The sequence below is a fragment of the Cuculus canorus genome, chromosome 8 (assembly GCF_017976375.1).
Source record: "Cuculus canorus isolate bCucCan1 chromosome 8, bCucCan1.pri, whole genome shotgun sequence".
Lineage (NCBI taxonomy): Eukaryota > Metazoa > Chordata > Aves > Cuculiformes > Cuculidae > Cuculus > Cuculus canorus.
In genome coordinates this window covers 4,075,185-4,095,886 of record NC_071408.1, presented here as the reverse complement: position 1 = coordinate 4,095,886, position 20,702 = coordinate 4,075,185, and the positions used below count along the sequence as shown (strand labels likewise).

Sequence of the window (20,702 nt, the reverse complement as noted above, 5' to 3'; positions counted from 1 at the left end):
TAAATGATATTTCCAATAGAATCTCATTTCAGGGTTATTACTTTAAACTTTTATTGTTTTTTTTAAAAAATATTTTAACTTTAAGAAACTTCTGGTTGATAGTTAAGAAGAAATCCTGAATAATTCTTTAATTGACGTTAGAAGAACGCAAAGACATCATGCCCTTGAAACTGTACGTATATTATTTCAACATTTTTGGACAAAGTTGCCTTAATTTTGGGAAAAAAAATGGGAACAATAACTGATGATTTTTTTAATGTAAGTTGAAAGCTTACCATCTGTGTAGATTGCTTCATCAGTGTATTATCTGCAGAAAGCACTACTGGTTTAGCTAATTCCTGGAGTGATGGCTAAGATACAGTATAAATATAAATGAGACAGTTGGCAAATATGGCCAAGATGCGAGCAGGGCACTGTGAAATGGATAGCTAAGCTGCTGACTGTGTTGTCCCTAATGTTTCTCTACAAAACTTCGGTTAAATAAGCTCCGAGTAGCGACCAACGTAGCAAATCCCGAGCCAGCAGGCGGACTTTCTGTTTCATCAATTTAGCCCTCAATACGTTGCAAAACACTTGAGCAGCATTTTCTATCTTGCTGAGTCCAGTCCGCAGTTGAACGAATCTTTCCACTGGTGTGAGGTTGTTCAACATTAAGTGATTTCTTTCTATTTCTTCTGCTGACCATCTGCTGCATAACGCCGACTGCTTCTCTATGTATATCCACATTTGGATATAATGTCAGCTGCGTCGGAGAGGAAGCATTTTGCTCGTGGACGAAGAGATGAGCAAAAGTTCATAAAAGCCACAAACCTCAGTTTTGAATGATAGAAGTAGAGAAACAGGTTTCCATCCATGAATATTTAAAAGGAAGTCTATACAGAATATCTGCATCTGTGCTTCTAAGTCTTGCTGCAACTTGGGGTTGGATTAACTTCAAAGATAAAAATAGACCCTCTGTCTATGGAAATTTCTCTGTACTGAATAGAGATCAGTGTCCTGACAGAGAGGAGAGAAGCTTTATAACGCAGTTTTCTACAGGAGGCACCTGTGAATCTTGGCAAATAATGATTCCGAAGCCTGTTTCTTCTATTTGCTGAATAGCAGGCAGTCATCTGGTTATAGAGCTCTATAGACAAACTCAGATGAATGGTCCTGTGCGGTTGTGAGAGCAATGACACTGCAAGCCTCACAGGCTCTGGGATCACACATCTCACCTAAATTTGCGAATGTATTTTACAAAAAAACCCATCTTTTAATCTACTTCATCTTTGAAGTTTGCGAGAGCATTCACTATATCCTTTCCACCCTTTTTGTGAAGGCAATAGTGAAATGGAACCAATAGTCTGTGTGTATGAAATTAATCTAATTTTTGTGTAATCCCTAATTTAAACGTCTAGCCTTGGTAGTAAATCTAAGCAGAAATGCCTTGCGGTGTTTGCAGATCATAATCCCTAATTGTCAATACAAAACGTATAGATTTTCTGCACACAGGAAATCGTAGTCACGCATTTACAGAAATGCAATGAATAAAATTAAGGAGAATATTTGCAGAACTCTCTCTTGAACAGAACTGTACAACTTGCCTTCAAAATTGTCAAACAAATTTCTTGTGCACACAAGCTGAAATTCACAAAACTTTGCCTCTTAAAAAAAAATAAGTAATTGGTTTCATAAATCCCCCTCCCCCCAGGAATTGTACAAAATTCTTCTGATTTGTGGTGGATTTTGCGGTCACACTCTAAGAAGTGGAGGGTCTAGGAGGGTCCATCACAGCTTAATCCTAAGAGTCACAGCACTTTCCACGCTTGGGAAGAAAAGGCTCCATTTCGCAGCATGTCCTTGGTTCTGATCTGAGGGGTTGCCTTGAAGTTTAAGCAGAAAACTGGAGTTTCCGACTATCAGGTAAAAAGTAGTAACTAGTTACAGTACTTTCGTCTCCTCCTGACCCTGTTACATATTCATTTTTAGATCTGAACTCAGTTGCCTGATCACAGTTCAAATCTACCATCACATCAATAGTACCACCTCTGAAAAACAGAAGGGAGCAGCTCCAAGTATTTATTTGCTTGTGGTCCTATGTCTGCAGGCTCCCCCAGATCTTAATCAGACTTTGATTTCCTTATTGGCAACACCAGCGTAGCATGGGTTTATTCGTCTGAACCGCAGATAAAGTAATCCTTCTCCCTGCAGTGATGTAAGTTATAACCACTTAGTGTTACTTGTGCCCAGTATGCTCATGGAGAAATGCATACGCTAAGTTAATTCCCATAATCTGTAAAGAAATAGACTCCTTGAATTTCTTTTTTTAGTGTGGTTAACACTTTATTTTCAGGTATGGAAGCTGGTGAGCTTCTGAGGTTTCGTTCGCTTGCCTCGATTTCCAGGCTGTTCTGCGTATGTTGTTGACATCAGAAGGTGCTGAAATAACATTTCCACTGAAGGAAAGGGAAAGATTGAGTGCTTAATTTCTTGAGAAGGTAGCTTTTAAAATGCGGTTAAAGCGTGCAAGTGCCAGCATTAAGGCACCTGAATGGCAGTTACACTTTGCATACTTTCAGGCTGTAAAGTAAAACTGAGTATGATTAATGGGATGGCTTTACACATAACAGCACGTCTGGGGATTGTGTTATTTTATATTCACCTTCCAAACTCTCATAAAAGTAGATTATTGTAGCATGGCACTTCTGAATAGTTACGTGGTGATTGGAGCCTTAACAGCTCCCATGTTCTTCCAACGGGAAATCTACTGCATAGAATCTCGGTCTCACTCTGTGGAGTTCGCCCTTCAAGGAGGACGAGGAATATAAAACACTGGAAGGGTGTTTAGGGGACACACGGGTGATTATACAAGTACTGGAAGAGATGTAAATACTTGATTGAATATGGCAATACAAGAGCAGAGTGTCTACTTAACTCTGGTGGCCCGGATGGACTGAGAAGAGGTGACGGTGTGTCTGGGGTGGGGGCAGCTGCCTGGTGGGCACTGCTCTGATGTCCACCATAATCCATGTGCTTGACAGGGAAGGGATTCACCACAAAGCCATGGCTGTAGTGTGAAGGGAGTGCTTATGTACATTTTAAGGATGGAGCACATATTCTTTGTGTCATGTCTGAGCCTGAAGAGATGTCCCAGAGCGTCTGCAGCACTGGTAGCAGCATCTGTGGTGGGACCTGGACATGAGCACCCGAGTAACCTGAACAGCAGCGGAGAGGTGATGGTGTATTCACAACTTTGAATGAAAAGGATATAGGACTTACGGTTGTTATTGCCCACTAATTACAAGACAAAAATCTGCAACCATCTAAATTCTGCTGAAACCCAGCTGGAATTAGAGATGCTGCTGTGTGGAATCTCGCTCCCAAAGGAAGCGTTCAGTGGGCTGCTGGCGTCAGCCTGAAGATACCTCCTGATCTCATGATGTAAGAATGAGTTCTCCTTTATAATGACTATTCAAATTAAGGTACTTTTTATAACAGGGTTTTTTTCCTTGATTGCCTCTTTTTTTTCAAAGATATTATTAGTTGAGACACAAGAAGAGAAATTTCTTATTGCTTAGCTTCTTTCCTGTTCCTTTTTTCTGTTCTTTATAAGACGCTAAGTTTACCACTAATAGAATATTAACACCTTATTTTTGTTGATTTTAACTGTATGTATAGGGAAAAGGATTCAGTTGGATTGTGCAGCAGTGATCATATCGATCTGCAGGATAACTTACTCTCAGTCTGGCAGGTAGCAAACAGATACAAACAAAATCAACAATAAAGAAATTATAATTTTCTGAAGTTTACAAAAGTAAAATTTCCTGAGTAGGATTTTAGGGGTTTTTTTTAATTATTTTTTAGTAGAAGAATAATACTAATAGAATGCACGTTACTGACCTCTGTGTTCTTTGATATGTAAGGACAAACAAGCTGTTGACGTGCGCTCAGGTACTACTTTCCTTTAATCTTTTGTAATTTGTCACAGATATGTTAAGCTCCCAGTGAACAAATAAGAGGAAATGTCAAATGCATTTTAAACTCCATTATTTTCTGTAGGGAATTAACTTTATTCAGCTGTTTATTTACCAGTATATGATATTGTGTATCTCTGGGAGGCAATGCCTATGTACTTAAACACTGAATTATAGTTATTTCAAATTAGGGGTATGTTTTGGTAGTGGACATCTACGGCTGGACTTGATGATCTCAAAGGTCTTTCCATTCCAGAGATTCTGTGATTCTAAGAACCCCAGGTTCTTGCAAAGATCCCTGCCAGGAGAAACTTAACATTTGATAATGAATACTTTAGTAGTTCAGAAGGACATGAATTATAATAGGTAACGTGTCGCTTTACCTGACAGCAAGTAGGAATAATGCAAATATACCAACCAAATATTTAGCAAGACCATATGAACCATAAATAACGTTAACACATATTAAAAAAAAATTGTTCTATGGTTAAAATATGGTTAAAATAAAAGAGTTAAATGCTCTTTATGCTTTAAAAAATACATCTAAGTAAGTTTTCACTCCAGTTACTCCAACCCTGACAAACTGCTTTAGAGAACCATGTTTGACTGTGAAAACAAGGGTGTTCTTAAAAAGCATTCCCCCTTGCAATGGTTCAGGTTCAGGAGCAGAATTGGAGGTTTGGGGGTTTTTTTCTTACTTTTTTTTTTTAATCAAGCCATCAGGTTAGGGGTTGCTAAGTCAGAAATGGAACAATCATTTTACCTATCTATAGTAAGTCTCTAAAGTAGCAAACAGAAAAAAATAGTGTGTGTACACAGTGATCTTGTGGAAAATTGCAAGTTTAGCAACAGATGGCAGAAAATGGAATTTGCTGTCTTATCAGGACAATAAAGCAGAAAACAGTTGGGGTAAACTTGTTACAAAGGAGAAAAAAAACTTAATAGAAAATAGAACAGAAACTCCAGCTCACATTTATAGATTCTATTAAGGACAATCTGGTTTTAATTGGAGAGGGCTTCCTGAGCCTGTAAATGTAGTATGCGTGCTCATCTAAAAAAGTATGTGCTATTTATTGTCATGCTGAACACAACAAGTGCTATTCATGCCCTGAATTAGATTTGCCGCTCAGAGCCTACATGACTCCAGCAGCAAAACGGGAGAATCATGAGTGGTATCTGAAATATCATCTTCACAAATCACTTAGGTTTTAGTGGAGCCCGAGTAGAGAAGCTGCATATTTCTACAGCTGAGCTCAATCACTGTCGCATCAAAGGTTTTGAAACTTTATTATAGAGATGACAAGTATATTCAACATGGTTCAACACAGACTGGAGTGGTCTGAAATTCTCTCCAAAACCGAGTGAAAAACATGAGATTCATGAGCCATTTTGCGTGCAAATGAAAGGAGAACTGGTTATGGGAACAGACAGCTAAATAAAAGATGACTCCCAGTAGGTGCATACAATACAGGGAAATCCCAGGTTTAGTGGCAACCCCAAATGTTTGCACTCCTAAACTTTGGAAGATTTATTTCCTTATTATTTTGTTGTTGTTGTTACTGCTGCTCTTTTGTTTTAAGGTTGATATTTGACGAGGAGAGGAAACGGGATGAAAGGTGTAATGCTGTGATTGTTCACTGTGATGTGACCTCATATTTACCTTAAAAGTAGCTTTGGGTCACCTTATCCGTGGCAGAGTACACTTTGGGGCCAGAAAGTCTTATCCATCAGTCATTTCTGATAAAGGTTTCTGCTCAAGGAGAAAAAGGATTACAGCTCTGCCCAATATCTGAACTAGGCATTGGTAAAAGAGGAATAAAATCATCTTTTACCCCACACCTTCTATCTGATGTGAGGACAACACGCCACTTCCATGCTCCCCCCAAATAAGAAAGCTATTCCATAATTCCCCTGGGTCTAGAACAAGCTGTTCCTCGGCAAAATGTAAGTGATATGTTTTTCTTTAATATTTTTCAAGTTTCCCTAGGAAAAAAAGTTCATAGAGCGTCTTCTTTTTACTAGTAATAAATTTCCCAGTGATAGTTAGAGGAAAACTTTGTCAGTGGTATGTGTGAAGTGTTCAATAGTAGCACTGTGTTTGTATAAGAAATTGTAACTATGTTTTCCGAAGGAATCGTACATAAATGAAAAACAAACAGGAATTAAAAAATAGTCAAGAAGAAACTAAACAACGCTTTCCACATTACAAAGGTGGTAATTCTCTGCAGAAGAGTGTGAGAGTTGAAAAAAAAAGATTATTTTTCTAGTCGGTGCAGCACTGCTAAAGCCAGGCTTTGCAGAGGGCTTTCGCTTTTTTGTTCATCTGTTCTTCACCTTGATTCTGTTTTGTCTGAAGTCAACAGTGCCTCTGTTCCTGAACGGAAGTTCCCTGGCTCAAGATCGTGATTCGTGCCTTAGCAAAGGGCATGGGAATTAGCTACCTGAGGCATCCTGCCAGAATTCAGTCAGCCTTTCTGCTCTCTGCCTTCTGTTCATGTGCTCGAGAACTGTACTTGACTTTAGGATTCCCTGAAGGATAACTGTCTTGATTTGGGGGTGGGGAATTAAGTCTTGGCATCATAGATGTTGCTTTAAAGCTCGTCCTTATGGATTGATGTTTTACATGCTTAACAGCATTAACTGGTTGGCTAAAAAGCATAATCATTTTTTTCATGGTGCACATTGTAAAAGACCAAAATATAAACTATATTAAACAGCTCAAAATGTAAACGGTCTGTGAAACAACTTCGTTGACAACTGCAGTACGCGGTTTTCAGTAACATCAGTAGAAAGAATCAATCAAATTGCGGATCAGTATGAAGCAAAAGCAATAACCTCCTTGGCAAGCAAACGAGCCTTTCTCCCACAACAAGTGAGATGAATATCCCTTTCCTCCTCTCTTCAGAATGGATACTTTTACCCCAATACCTTCTTCCTATCGAATTTGGGAGATTGTTGCAATTCTCCACCTGCAGGATATAGTGGGATGCGTTAGAGATTATGCCATGGCTCTTCAAGTTTTTTCACCTATCATCTCACTTATTTATCCTGGGAAATTAAACGGTCTTATAGTACCCCCAAAATCCTAAAGCTATAGATACTTCATTTAGGACTTCAAATTCCATATGTGGACAGGCAGTCGATGCAGCAATCCAGTCTTACGTGAAAAATAATAATTGAAATGGTTTCCATAGCAACTAAAAACAGCCAGTGGAAACTGCTAGATAGTAATAAAAGAATTCAGTCAAGTTATATTTAAATAAACAAGGATCGTTAGCAACATACTACTGTTCGCTAAGGTAGGTTGTATTCAGAAATATTTTTAAAATTATACCATTTTGCTGCAGCTTTGGGTTGGGTTTGTGGGTGGTAACAGAGTTCCGGGCTGGGATCAGATACATTGGGATTATATGTGGGTGAGGAGGGATGCCCTGAAGATAAAGGGAGGGCAGGGGGGTTGTCTCTTTAGTGAAGCTGTCATTCTTTTGAGCAAGTCCCTAATGAGGCGAATTAATAAGTTAAGGGAGTAATAAGCATTGAGGTAAGAGTGATGCGTGGCAGAGCTATAGTGCAATAAGTGGCACTGGTTGTAACCCTCCGGCCAGGGAACATTGGGCTGCGTTCCTTCTAGAGTTTGGCTTTCATTGAGGGGGGGTTTGGTTGTGAGGAGTTAATGTCAGACCCAACAAACGAGAGGCATTTGAGCAAGGTCAATTTTTCTTAACTTTCTGGTAATGTCAATTCCAGCTATAAACAAGCATCGGATTAGTGTGGGTTTGGGCTTCTGGAGCTGCTTGCCCGAGGAGACCGATTGTGTTGCAGAGGCAAAGTAATTACTCATCAAGGTGAGGGTGGTTGTCTTGGAGCCTTGCTTACTTTCCTAGGGACGAGGCTTCTTGCCTTTGCTGTCAATCAAAAGCACCATGAAATGGGAGCTGCTAGAGATGAGGGACAAGGCACTAATGCATTGAATGAAAGTGCCGTAGTGAGCAGGCTGAGTATAGCGACCTTCCAGTACCGGAGGGGGACCTATGGGAAAGCTGGAGAGGGGCTATTCCCAAAGGCTTGTGGTGATAGGACCGGGGGAATGGGTACAAACTGGAGAGGGGCAGATTTAGACATTAGGAAAAATTTCTTCATGATGAGAGTGGTGAGGCCCTGGCCCAGGCTGCCCAGAGAAGCTGTGGCTGCCCCGTCCCTGGAGGTGTTCCAGGCCAGGTTGGATGGGGCTTGGAGCCCCTGATCCAGTGGGAGGTGTCCCTGCCCATGGCAGGGGGTTGGAACTGGATGATCTTTAAGGTCCCTTCCAACCCAAACTATTCTATGATCTCTCTGCCCCTGTAAATGCTCCTTTAATATAAATGTGAAGTCACTTTACCCACCAAGATACACGTAAAAGATATCTCTGAAACCCATGCAGATGGATTGTACATTGGGTAAGCAGGAGAAATAATGGATTGTATGTTTACTTATATATATATGTGTGGACGTTAGAGCTATTTTTGTGGCTATTCCTTCTTATTCAGTGTTATTCCCTGTGCATAGTAGGAAATCCTCTGCAGGACAGAGTGAATATTCAAGCTCCAGGCTGCTCCTTTACCTACTGACTCTGCAGTTATCCACCTCCAGTCCTCATCATCCCCTCACTACATTTGTAAAACCTTTGTGAGCTCATCCTACATCCTCTTTTTATTCTTTTTCTCTGTTTTGCAGTTAGACTGGAAGCTCTTCAAGGCAAAGACTCTTGAGACAGATTGGCATTTTCCATGTGGATGGTGCCCTGAGGCTTTTTCTGTTGTGACTTTTTAGCATAAATTCAACAGCAAGTACAATAGCACTTGCAGAGTGTTGCAAAGAATGGATGGAATTCTTTTGGGGGCTTCTTGGTAATGCTGTTACCCTAATAATTAACTATTTTAAAGTGGTCACAATGACATTATTCGTGTTCCATGACCTGATTCACAATCTTAAAGTATAGCCATCCTTTCTGAGCTTAACTAGTTAAAAATGCAGAGGTATTGAAGTAGCTATGTATAGATATGTATACAGAAAGCACGCTAGAGACTTTGTTAATGAGAGAGTTCCTCCAGAGTCTTTTAGTACATAACAGTGCTTATAATCAAAGATATTTAAGATAACTGTTTTAAGAATGCTAAATAAGACTTAAAACATATGCTGTTGTAGGCACTGAAATGTTATATCATTTATCAGAAGAATATATTCTTCAACTGAACTTTTTCTTTCCCTACAAGGAAATCTTTTGGTTATTGACGCGAAAATTCAGGAACTGTTTGTCAAAGACAGGCTTCTTAAATTAATTCCTTCCAGTAGCAACTTGTTAGTTTCACTAAGGAGGAGTTTAAAAGGGATTGAAATGTTTGTGGGGTTTTTTTTACTTTTTTTTAAACTGGAGTCCCTTATTGCAAGGCATTAAGGAAGCTGTTTGGCACGAGGAGATATCCTTTCTACTCTTTAGTATTATGCTGTATAAAACCATGTAATAACGAGGAGGGGATTAACTCAATAGAATGAGATTGAATATCTAGATAAATAGTGTATCAGAAGTAATATGTTCTTTCTTCAGAACACGACTTGTCACTTCTTTGGGGTCTGGTTCACAGCTGGTTCCCCTTATCTACTCTTCTTAGGGAAGAGACGTGCACACAGTCATAGAACCACAGAATAGTTTGGGTTAGAAGGCACCTTAAGGCCCATCCAGTTCCAACCCCCTGCCATGGGCAGGGACACGTCTCACTAGATCAGGCTGCCCAAGGCCCATCCAACCTGGATGGCGATCCAGTGTCAGCCTTTCTATCAACTTGTACATTGCATTTCAGGCTGTGGGCTGGTATGTTTGTTTAAGGAAGACAAAAATGTCAGAAGAGATGCAATTACTTGAGATTTGCTTATAAGCATTATTACTAACAGTCTCCTAATTTATATTATATACATGCAACATCAGGTCATTTATCTTAATACTTTCCTTATTTGTGACCATTCCACCAGTGACAGCCTATTACAAGAATAATACCTTATTAAGTGAAATAGATACTGTTTTTAAAAGCAGCACGATACAACTTTTTCTAGACAGCCTTTAATTTTCCTTCGGAAACTCAAGGGTATCCTTGCAATTTATTCAAACTTATCATGGCAGGAAAGCCAAACCTCTCTTTTGTAACATATTTTGTGCCTAAAACTTTTAAGGGTTGGCTCAAAGTTATCTTCTTTTTCGTTGAAGTTATTTTCAGTTATTATAACATGAGGGGGGAAAAAAGCACGCTGAGCTCAGAATCTGATTTTCTATTGTATTGTTTAATATGATGATAAGTGAGGTATGAATACAGAACTGAATTTTGTATTCTTTAATTAAAACCATTACTCTTTACTGGGAGATTTTTGCTGTGATAGAGTGCTTCTGATTCTACACAATAGAAGCAAATGAGAGATTGTTGCTGTTAATATTACAGTAGGATCTAGAGGCAACTACATTTATAACCCAAATAGGTAAACAATAGGGAGAAAAATAAGATTGTTATAAAAGGAAAAAAGCAAGTGACTTGTTCGTAGTCACGGACATACAGAAAGATTGTGAAGGAGCCAGGAACTGAAGTCAGATTTTCTCTACCTCCACAATCCCAGCCGTAACAAATTCTGCAGGAACAGAAACAGATTGTGTTTTTTTTATTAATTTCAGTTATTTTAACTGGGGATAAGTGTGCCTAAATTAGGAATAGAGGTCCTGTCTCAAACAGTAGGAAAATAGGAAGATAGTAGTCTCATATCTGTTTCATGGATGTAATCATGGATTGCCTTTCTGCTGCTCCCTCTAGGCAGAAGCTTTTCTTTCCTTTATAAACATTTAGAACAGTGTCATATTCCTTCTCTCCCTCACAGTTTGGTTCCCTTGTTTTCACCATGGGCCACGGAGCTGACCCAGCCCTTTAGATGGGCTTTAAAGCTCCGGTGGAGCCAGCTGTGAAATTGTGAGTACGGAACAGCAGCACTGCTCCTGTTTATCATCTTTTGGAGCAGGATTTGCAGCTGTCACTGAGAGACTCCCTGACATACCTGTACCAGGAGCCGCAGTACAATGATTCCAGGCATCTTTATTTGAGTGATGGTTATAGCACTGCTTTAATACCGTGAGGCTGAATAAGCTAACGACATTCATTCTTCTAATCACTCACTGGCCTTCTGTTGCTGTACAGTCGGTAGTTTTAGTCTGACTCCCAGAAGAAAAGTGCATTCGAATAAAGGCCATTATCAAATTCAGTAGCAATTAATGTTCTTGTTATGAATCACAGCACAGAAACAAAGTACTTGGACTCTCACTTGTCCTTCCCAAGAGGTGATCCCACAAGATCAAGAGTGGGATGTTTTAGAGATGCCCATAAGTGCATTTGGTGTTGGTGGTGCCAACAGATTTATTCTGGAGACGGCCTCTATAGGAGGGAGAAATAGGTAATGGGTATTTTACTGCCTCTACACTTCTTGTTAAATTGTCTTCATTTTTTTACTTAGCATCTGCCTCACTGAGTACTCATCATCTGCTACTGAGCCATCTGATGTACAACAGATGTTAAGCACTTAGTGAGGCAGAGAAGGAGGTAAAAGTGTCATATCATGATTAAATACTTGATACAGCTATTATATAGGGTGACCATGCTGCTTTGTTCTTACATTTAATGTTACAGGGTATAGAACAGGAGTTCTATATCCGTGTTTCGGGTTAAAGTTGCAACTGCTATTGCTCAAAGAAATTAATTTTCTTTTGAAAGTCATTTCATAACAAAAAAAATAGACTGCAAAATACTTGAAATACACTTTAGAATTAAGAATTGGCGAGCATTTCATAAAGAGATAATGCAGTTCAACTTCACATAGAATTATTTCACCTACCAAAACACTTAAGATTTATGTTTCTCATTAAGAAGATTCTCATCAGAAACTTGGCTCAAGTAACTGATGCATCACCTTTCCCAGGATTATCCTATTTTTTATCATGCTTGTGTAAATATGAGATCATACAGCAGGCTTTCCTTACCCTGTAAGTATTCCAGCTGAAAGTGGAGTGGTCGGCTGCTCGGTGCCTCCTCTGCAACAGAAGGTTCACGCACAAGAGCCTCATCATCCAGCAACAGCAGGCTGATATTCTTGGAGTATATCTGCAAAGGGTGGATTGTAAGAAGGTGGAGGTGAAGCTGTTATTAAACCATAATTAGTTAACAATTCATTTCCCAGTATATTTCAAGAATCGAGAAGACTTGTGGAACGTTGTCACACGCAACTAAGTAGAGTCATATCAATGTATGCGATCAAACAAATTCAGTAGGGATGGAGGGACATGTCCATCCGCACAAGAGACGTGGTCCACAAGAAACTGTTTGCAGTAAAAAGCAAGGCAGATACCTCAGTACAGTGGAGATTTCGATCACTAAATATCAAGAAACGAAAAACATTTTAAGAAAATTCTACAGACTTTCCAGGGAGATGTAATTCATTATATAATTTGCTAAGAAGTACCCTGTATTTACTGAGTATTTTATTTCATTCAATTAAATATTAATTTGTTTCTAAAGTTATGATTTCAAGTGTGTGATTCACTAAAAATAGCATTTGATTTTAGCTTATCAAATAAATTTGCATGATGGTGAAGGCATAGATATTTCAGGGATCCCATTTTGATTTGAAGCTCATTGAAGTAACAAGAAAGATTCTCGCTGCTGTCACTCGGTTTGGAAGTCAGCAGTTCTGTATCTCAACACTTGGAAAACCAACACATCCGTCCAGTAAATATAATTTTCCAAATCAAATAATAATGTTTACAGTGTCATTAAAAGAATAATTGCAGAGCTCTTTCCCTCAGAAGCTAATTGTCTTATTTATTAATTTCTGTAAACAAGAAGCAAATGGTCAAGATTGGCAGTCTTTTCCTCGAACCCTCCATTAACACGATTAGAATATAAATGATTAAATAAAACCGATCAGAGGTAAAGGAACACTGGCAATATGTGCTGAACAACGTGGTGGAGAATGAGGTATCAAGAATTTATTACACCTGAAGAGAAGAATAAAAGTATACTGAATTTTGAACAAAGCATCTTATTAACTTTAACGGGGACTCGAGGGACTTGAAGTCAGAGTTTCAGATTCTGTCCCTGTCATAGCAAAGAGTTTTTCTTAGAGGGTTCTACAGACCTCACATATTGAGGCAACTACGAAAAAGGGGAAAAAAAAAAAAGATATAGTGGGAGAATAGAATAAAGTCGAATGACAGAGTTAATAAACATTTTTCTTTCTGGCATCAGACTAAGGAGTGGACCTTGATATGTCAAGTGGTGAATAATGGAAGGAAAGAATCAGGAGTGGTATACTCAAGTTTGCACAGAGTACTTAGACAACCAAGCACTAATTTAGCCACATAACAGAAAATTAAAGAATAATTAGACCTAATGTAGAAAAAGGAAAGCTAATCATAGAATCATTTCATTTGGAAAAGACCTTTAAGATCATCAAGTCCAACTGTAACCGTAGCACTGCCACCTCCACCACTAAACTGTGGCTGTAGGCACCACATCCACACAGCTTTTAAACCCCTGTGGGACAAGCCTAAGCTCTGCCTATCTGACTGTTGACCTCGGAGAGGCATCTGCTTCTCACCAAGCCTTTCCCCTTGACTGCAAGGTCCTGACTTTTAACGATCTTCTATTTCTAGGAGAAAAAAGAAAGCATTCAGAACGATATTCCGGTGTAAATTTCTCTAATTAAGGATGAGTGGCTTAAAAAAGTAGGTTCTGCTGACATTTTATGTACTTTCCCTTAATTTACTTCATTTACTTGAGTGAAAGCAATAAATTTACAAAGAGTAAAATACTTCTTAATGACAACTTCTTAAAAAAAAAGCAGTTAAGCAAGGCAATTTATTTTATTTTTTTTAAAAAAAGAATTTATGCTTTTAAACTGATTGAAGACATACAGGTATAATTAGAACTTCTTGAAACCTCGCTGGTTAAAACCAGGTAAAAAAAAATTCAAAATAAGTTAAAAATATTAGAAACTTATTGTTTTGAACTTTGGAATAATGAGAAAACATTTTCTTCTTTAAAATTCTTGGTCTCCTTGCAGCTGCTAATGATTAAAAATATAGTTGTTTTAATGAGCTAAATATGAAGTTACAAACTGATAACTAAGTTTTGGAAAGGAAAATTAATCGTGCAGCTGTGTGATTTCATGCAGGCCTTCAGACTGCTTCTTCCATCCCCTAACAAAGGAGCAAGAAGGTAGGCTCATTAAAAATAAAAAGAACAAAAAAATGACGTTAAATATTTTGTTTCTCATAATAATTTACTGACATTAGATCACTGAGGGAAAAAATAAAAAGTTTTAAAGATCCTGTGAATGGAGAAAAGAGGAACGCAAACCAAATCAACCCTTACCGGTAAATTAGTTTTGTTGGTTTAAGTAGGCTTATTTGGACAATAAATATTTCTCCTCGTCCAACAGTGCCCTCTTCCTCACCAGATCGCCCTCTTTCTATCGCCTTTGTAGACCAAGAGACGCCCTTTCTTTTTCCGAAACCTCTTCTGTATGTAAAAACTAACGTGCGGAACATTCTTTGATTTATTTCAATGCCAAACGATAAGCAGAATAATAAGTACTAATATCATATATAAAAAATGGATTCTCATTTTGAGTAGGTGGAAGAGGAATAAAGGGTTGATGAAATATGGCAGAGATCAGCTTAAAGCTGATCTCCCTTACCTTATGTGGTGGGGTTGAGCTGGGCTGGCTGCCAGGTGCCCACCCACCCACTCTCTCGCTGACCCTCTTCAGTAGGAGAGGAGGAGGAAATAAAATTGTAAAGCTCATGGGTTGAGATAAGTACAGTTGGTTGGAATTGTTTGGAAACAGTTGTGTCCAGTATGGGGCAGTCTCTGTCCTCACAAAGACATTACTGCGCCTGCCCCCCACCCCTCCACTGCCAAACCTTTGCAGTGAAACCAAACACACTTCAACGAAGCAATAGTCAAAATTCACTCATTCTTATCTATCAGAAAGTATCTAAAATTAGGTTCTGAAAATTCATAGCTGGTGTGTAATTTAAAGCCAGCTGTGCCTGAGCTCCAAGTCAGGATAAATGCTTATCCTACAGGCCGTACAGAAATTTCTTGTCCATACTGGCATTATACCAAATCCAGGCTACCAATCTCTGCCGAAAATCTAACATAGTCATGTGGCTTTCCTTGGCTCTGGAAGCTCAGGCACCGTTAGCTTTCTTCAGACTGGAACATATCACACAAACACATTCGTAGATGCTACAAACTATGCAGCGCAGTTGATGTTTTCTGCGAGTGAGCCGAGCGGATTTTGTCTCTATGGTTGACACTTTGTGATATAAAGAAAATATTTACTCTAAGTCTTCAAATGTTTTTGCTCTACTGAGGTGAATACAGAGCCCCAGCTGTAAGCTCAGAGTTGGTCTATGCAAAATGAAGTTTTCTGGAAACGTACTCCTAGTACATGACCGAGCTTTTCAAAGGCATGGATTTCTATTCACAGGAGAAGAGGAAATGGATGCTAAAATTCCCATTTGCAAACCTGATCCATATCAGCTGTTGAAGCGCTCAACCTTGATACAGTAGTCATGCGGTGCCCAGGGGTAGTAACCCTACAGGCAGAAAACTCGGAGATTAAAACGCAAATGACATATTCTTGAAATCTGCCTGGTTATCTGTCCAAGATTACAAATCAAAAGAAGGTAACAACTTTACGAAGGCTGTTGTAAAGCAAATAGCACAACCCAAAGTAAAGTAAAAACCCCAGACTTCTATATCACATGTCCAGCAGATTTTGGAAGTCAGTATCAGTTCTTAAATAAGCATAGAGACCCATAAAGAGTTAGGAAAAAGCCGTAATGAGAAACCTTTGAAAGGTTAGCTTTGATCCTTTGGACAAGGATCTTTTCTGTTTCGATTGCTGTGATGCATCATAAGGGTGGTAGCAATAAGATACACCACCTGGCTGGAAAGCGTATCCTGCAATGGGAAAAAAGGCTCTTAACACACCCGAAACGTGGTTCCTGTGAGTTGTCAGGGCAAGCTCAGTAGGTACAGATTACTCACAAAACAACCCAAGGTACAGGAGCTTCCTGTTCTACTTGGGAGAGCAATAGCTTTAATGTTCTACTCAGTTTTGGAGTAACTTCTATATCGTGACATTGACCTTGCTTGTGGAATGGACATTATTTTTAATCAGGAAATTAAGGAATAAACTTGCCAAAGTATTTTTGCTTAACGCTGGCTTTCAAATAAGCACACAGGAGAATGGTGTTTGGGCACTCATGTCATGGATGTTCTTATATTTGCTTATACTTCTAGAAAATGTTAATAGTCTATATGTGTGTGTGTATATATATATACATAAACACACATCAGCCCCTAAAAAACATGATTCCCACTCCCAACCAAAAAAAGCGAAAGGAAAAAGATTAAACAAAGTCACCAAGGTATACACTGATCTAATTTTGCTGATCTTTCATGATCAGACTTTGAGATTTTTAGCTGTAGCAATTATTATATAGCCAGGAAAAAAAAAAAACCCCCAAATTTAAGATAAATTAAGAACTATTAAATTCTCCAGACAAATTCAGATGTGACTTACAAAGTAAGTCATCGGTATATGAGGTTCTTTTCTCTTTCAAATGATTCCATGAAAAGGGAAGAACCCTTACAAGCATCGTCATTCATGTGGCAACAATAGATCTGACTGTGCTGCAGCCAAAACAAGGTCTTCAAACTGTGCATTAATGGGATTATTAAGAACTGAAAAATACAGACAAAGAAAGAAGATAATTTTTCTCCTGACTATTTCCATCTAAGCCTGTTGTTCCCATTGTCTGTCTTCTAGCAGCTGTGCCTCAACAGCCTAAAATGTTGGTTTCAGTGTCTGCTTTCCCAGTGTGATGTAGGACATAAACGGTGAGATGACAAGAAGACCGTTAAAGTGATCTTTTAATTTCATCTCTAAAGATGAAAAGTAAACACAGCATGCTCATACGTGGTTTCCTGTAGGGATATTCTTGTGCTGGAAGACATTTGAAGAATTAAGACTGAATCTGTTTAGTGCAGTGCAGGGTCCTGTTTGATATTCCTGGAAAGCATTTTGGCTCATTGTCTATAAATCAGAGAAGCTCCAGTCAGTTACAACAAAGCCTGCGAGCTTACAAAAACCTTCATAATGAACGAGTTAGATGGTACAATTATACACAGTTCGATACAGACAAATCACCACCTTGATCAATTAGGAGGAAAAATAATCTAAACTACATAGGATTTTAAGATATTAATCTGAAGATTCGTGGTTTCAATACAGGATGGGGGATGATGAGATTGAGAGAAGCCCTGCAGAGAAGGACTTGGCCAGAAGGCCAACAGTGTCCTGGGCTGCATCAAAAGCAGCATGGCTGGCAGGGCGAGGGAGGGGATTCTGACCCTCTGTTCCTGTTTTGGGAGACCTCATCTGGAGGATTGTGTCCAGTTCTGGAATCCTCAACACAAGAAGGAGACGGAGCTGTTGGAATGGATCCAGAGGAGGCTACAAAGATGATCCAAGGGCTGGAGCACCTCCCATATGAGGACAGGCTGAGAGAGTTGGGCTTCTTCAGCCTGGAGGAGAGAAGGTTCTGAGGAGACCTTAAAGCGTCCTTCCAGTACCTGAAGGGGCTACAAGAAAGCTGGGGAGGGACTGTTTACAAAGGCTTGGAGTGATATGACAAGGGACAATGGGTGGTGGGAGGTGTCCCTGCCGAGTGTAGGGGGTTGGAACTGGGTGATCTTTAGGGTCCCTTCCAACCAAAACTGTTCTACAATTCTAAGTCAGTTCCCGAAAAATGGCTGTTAGGCTGCCGTGACAGAGATACAGTGAGTGAGAACAAGTACATGAACCAAATGTTCCTGTTGTGCCTGTGAGTTTATAAGGAAACTTCTGTGATTTTGCATTGTTAAAAGGCAATTTATACATGTATTCATCTGACAGCAGATGCTATCATCCGACTTTAGTGCCTTGATCTGTTACTGAAAACAGCTTTATATTTCTCTTTCTGATAAAAAATAACAAGGTTGTGTTTATTGTGTACAGGTCTCTCCTTGGGTTAAAATGAGTTATTTTAATGTTGCAGATCTTCCAACTACTGGCTCAACCGCATCCAGTCCTTTCTCTACTGCAATGAAAATGGCCTCCTGGGAAGCTTTTCTGAAGAGACTCACACATGCACTTGCCCCAATGACCAGGTTGCCTGCCATGGGTTCCTTCCCTGCACGGTTGGAGATGGCTCTGCGTGCTTGAGCTGTGCTCCTGACAATCGCACCCGCTGCGGAAGCTGCAACGCCGGCTACATGCTGAGCCAAGGCGTTTGCAAGCCTGAGGTGGCAGAATCGACAGAGCACTACATTGGCTTTGAGACTGACCTTCAAGACCTGGAAATGAAGTATTTATTGCAGAAGACGGACCGGAGAATTGAGGTCCATGCCATTTTCATCAGCAACGACATGCGTCTCAACAGCTGGTTTGATCCTTCTTGGCGCAAACGGATGCTCCTTACCCTTAAGAGTAACAAGTACAAGTCTAGCCTGGTCCATATGATACTGGGCCTCTCTCTTCAAATCTGCCTAACTAAAAACAGCACCTTAGAGCCCGTTCTCGCTGTTTATGTCAACCCTTTTGGGGGCAGCCACTCTGAGAGCTGGTTTATGCCTGTGAATGAGAACAATTTCCCAGACTGGGAGCGGACTAAACTGGACTTACCCCTTCAGTGTTATAACTGGACACTGACTCTGGGCAACAAGTGGAAGACATTTTTTGAAACTGTACACATCTATTTGAGGAGTCGAATAAAGTCGAATGGTCCAAATGGCAATGAGAGCATCTACTATGAACCCCTGGAATTTATTGATCCCTCAAGAAATCTGGGCTACATGAAAATCAATAACATCCAAGTGTTTGGCTACAGCATGCACTTCGACCCAGAAGCAATTCGAGACTTGATTTTGCAGTTGGACTACCCCTACACTCAGGGATCACAGGACTCAGCACTTTTGCAGTTGTTAGAGATACGGGATCGTGTAAATAAACTCTCTCCACCTGGTCAACGTCGCCTAGACCTCTTCTCTTGCTTGCTCCGTCATAGACTCAAACTGTCTACCAGTGAAGTGGTGAGGATTCAATCTGCTTTGCAGGCCTTTAATGCCAAATTGCCAAACACAGTGGATTATGACACAACCAAATTATGTAGTTAACCATAAATGTGAAGCACAACACAAAACCTTGAAGGAGTTTTTACAGTGCTTTTGTGGAACAGTTTATGTTTGGAAGAGTAAATTTAAATTGTCTTTTCAATATCTGTCTTATATCAGTCAATACTGTTGGATGGCAATTTACACACATGAACTCGCTGACAATGAATATATATTATACCTGCAGTTTTGGTTTATGAATGAAATAAATACTGACACCAGTCTAGAAGACATTCTACTTTTTACAATAAATTTCATTTGTAATTTTATATGTTCCGTGGCAATGCTTTTGTGCATTACATCCTCTAGAGGGAACATAGAAGGATACCAATAAAATTTTGTAGTTGAACACTTATTAAAAAGAAATGCTGTGGGATTATTTTTTCTTACACAAAAGTAATAACTTTAACACACTTTTGTGTGTGCTGAACACAGAGGGTGTAGGTAAAGAGGAGGTAGTCCCTCAAGATTTTAAGAAGAACTGTAGGAAAGTCAAAGCTGTGGAATATTTTTATCCTTAGGACGTGGATCTAAATGTTGATGCTGAGCTAAAGTCACAACTGTAATGATGCTTTACTTGCTATACCTGAGACTTTCCTAAGACGGCCCTTTTCAAGGTGCTTAACGTGGCACTCGTTAACGTGATATCCCGTGGTTTAGGCTGGGTAGGAGGTCAGTATTGAGGATGCACAGTAACAAAGGGTTGCATTAGCTCCACACGAACGAGACAGGCGAGAGGCTCTCTTTGCAACTGATACTCCTATACAAAAGAAACAACCTTGCCCAGCCAAAGCACTCCATAATCCTTGGGTTTGCATATTTACAGAAAGAATTAAGCATATTTATACATTACCTCCTCCCAAACACACGCACTGTAACATTTATCAACAATTACCTTTTTTGAACTATTTACATAAATGCCATCCATGTTGATAAGATTCAAATTAATTAAAAAAAAAAAATTCCCTGACAAAGCAAGTGTTTACCATGTGGATATGATTTTCATTGGTACAGATAATACCCTTTCGGTGCAAGATTTTTCAGTTTTAAAAGATATACCCTTTTACAGATATATGACGGGTACCTAAATCTAGTTTATAGAGCTGAAAGTGCAAATAAATATGCCATTATCAGTCAATGAAATTAATTAAATGGGCATGATTATGGATCAGGATTAGGTATTTGGGTATTTTACATGTTCTTCTGTGTACAGATATCACTTATTAAGCAAACTATAACCCTGGGTGGCAGTGCAGATAATGCCAAGAGAGGCGTCTGTGGCTTTCTGAGACCATCTATGTTTCCAAACTTGGCAGTGTGGCCACACCAGATACTACACGGCTTTGGAACCTAGAACTCGTGGAGGAGCAGGAGTCATAATTTCTGCGTCTCCTCACCAAGCCTACAACACTGATGTGTGAATTATGATTATGATTAAGTTTTACCTCCCAGAAATGGT

General features: G+C 39.4%; 1 protein-coding gene across 2 annotated transcripts in view; it reads left to right on the top strand.

Moving 5' to 3' along the window:
• BRINP3 (BMP/retinoic acid inducible neural specific 3) overlaps positions 1 to 19,612 on the top strand; it is a 195,297-nt gene extending 175,685 nt beyond the window's left edge. The window contains exon 7 of one of the 2 annotated variants that reach the window (XM_054073474.1): positions 18,130 to 19,612. In XM_054073474.1, coding sequence (XP_053929449.1) covers positions 18,130 to 19,246 — 1,117 coding nt within the window. In that variant the 3' untranslated portion in view covers positions 19,247 to 19,612. The remainder of the gene's footprint in view (positions 1 to 18,129) is intronic. The other variant, XM_054073473.1, reaches the window with a different exon arrangement.
• Positions 19,613 to 20,702: the final 1,090 nt, after the last annotated feature.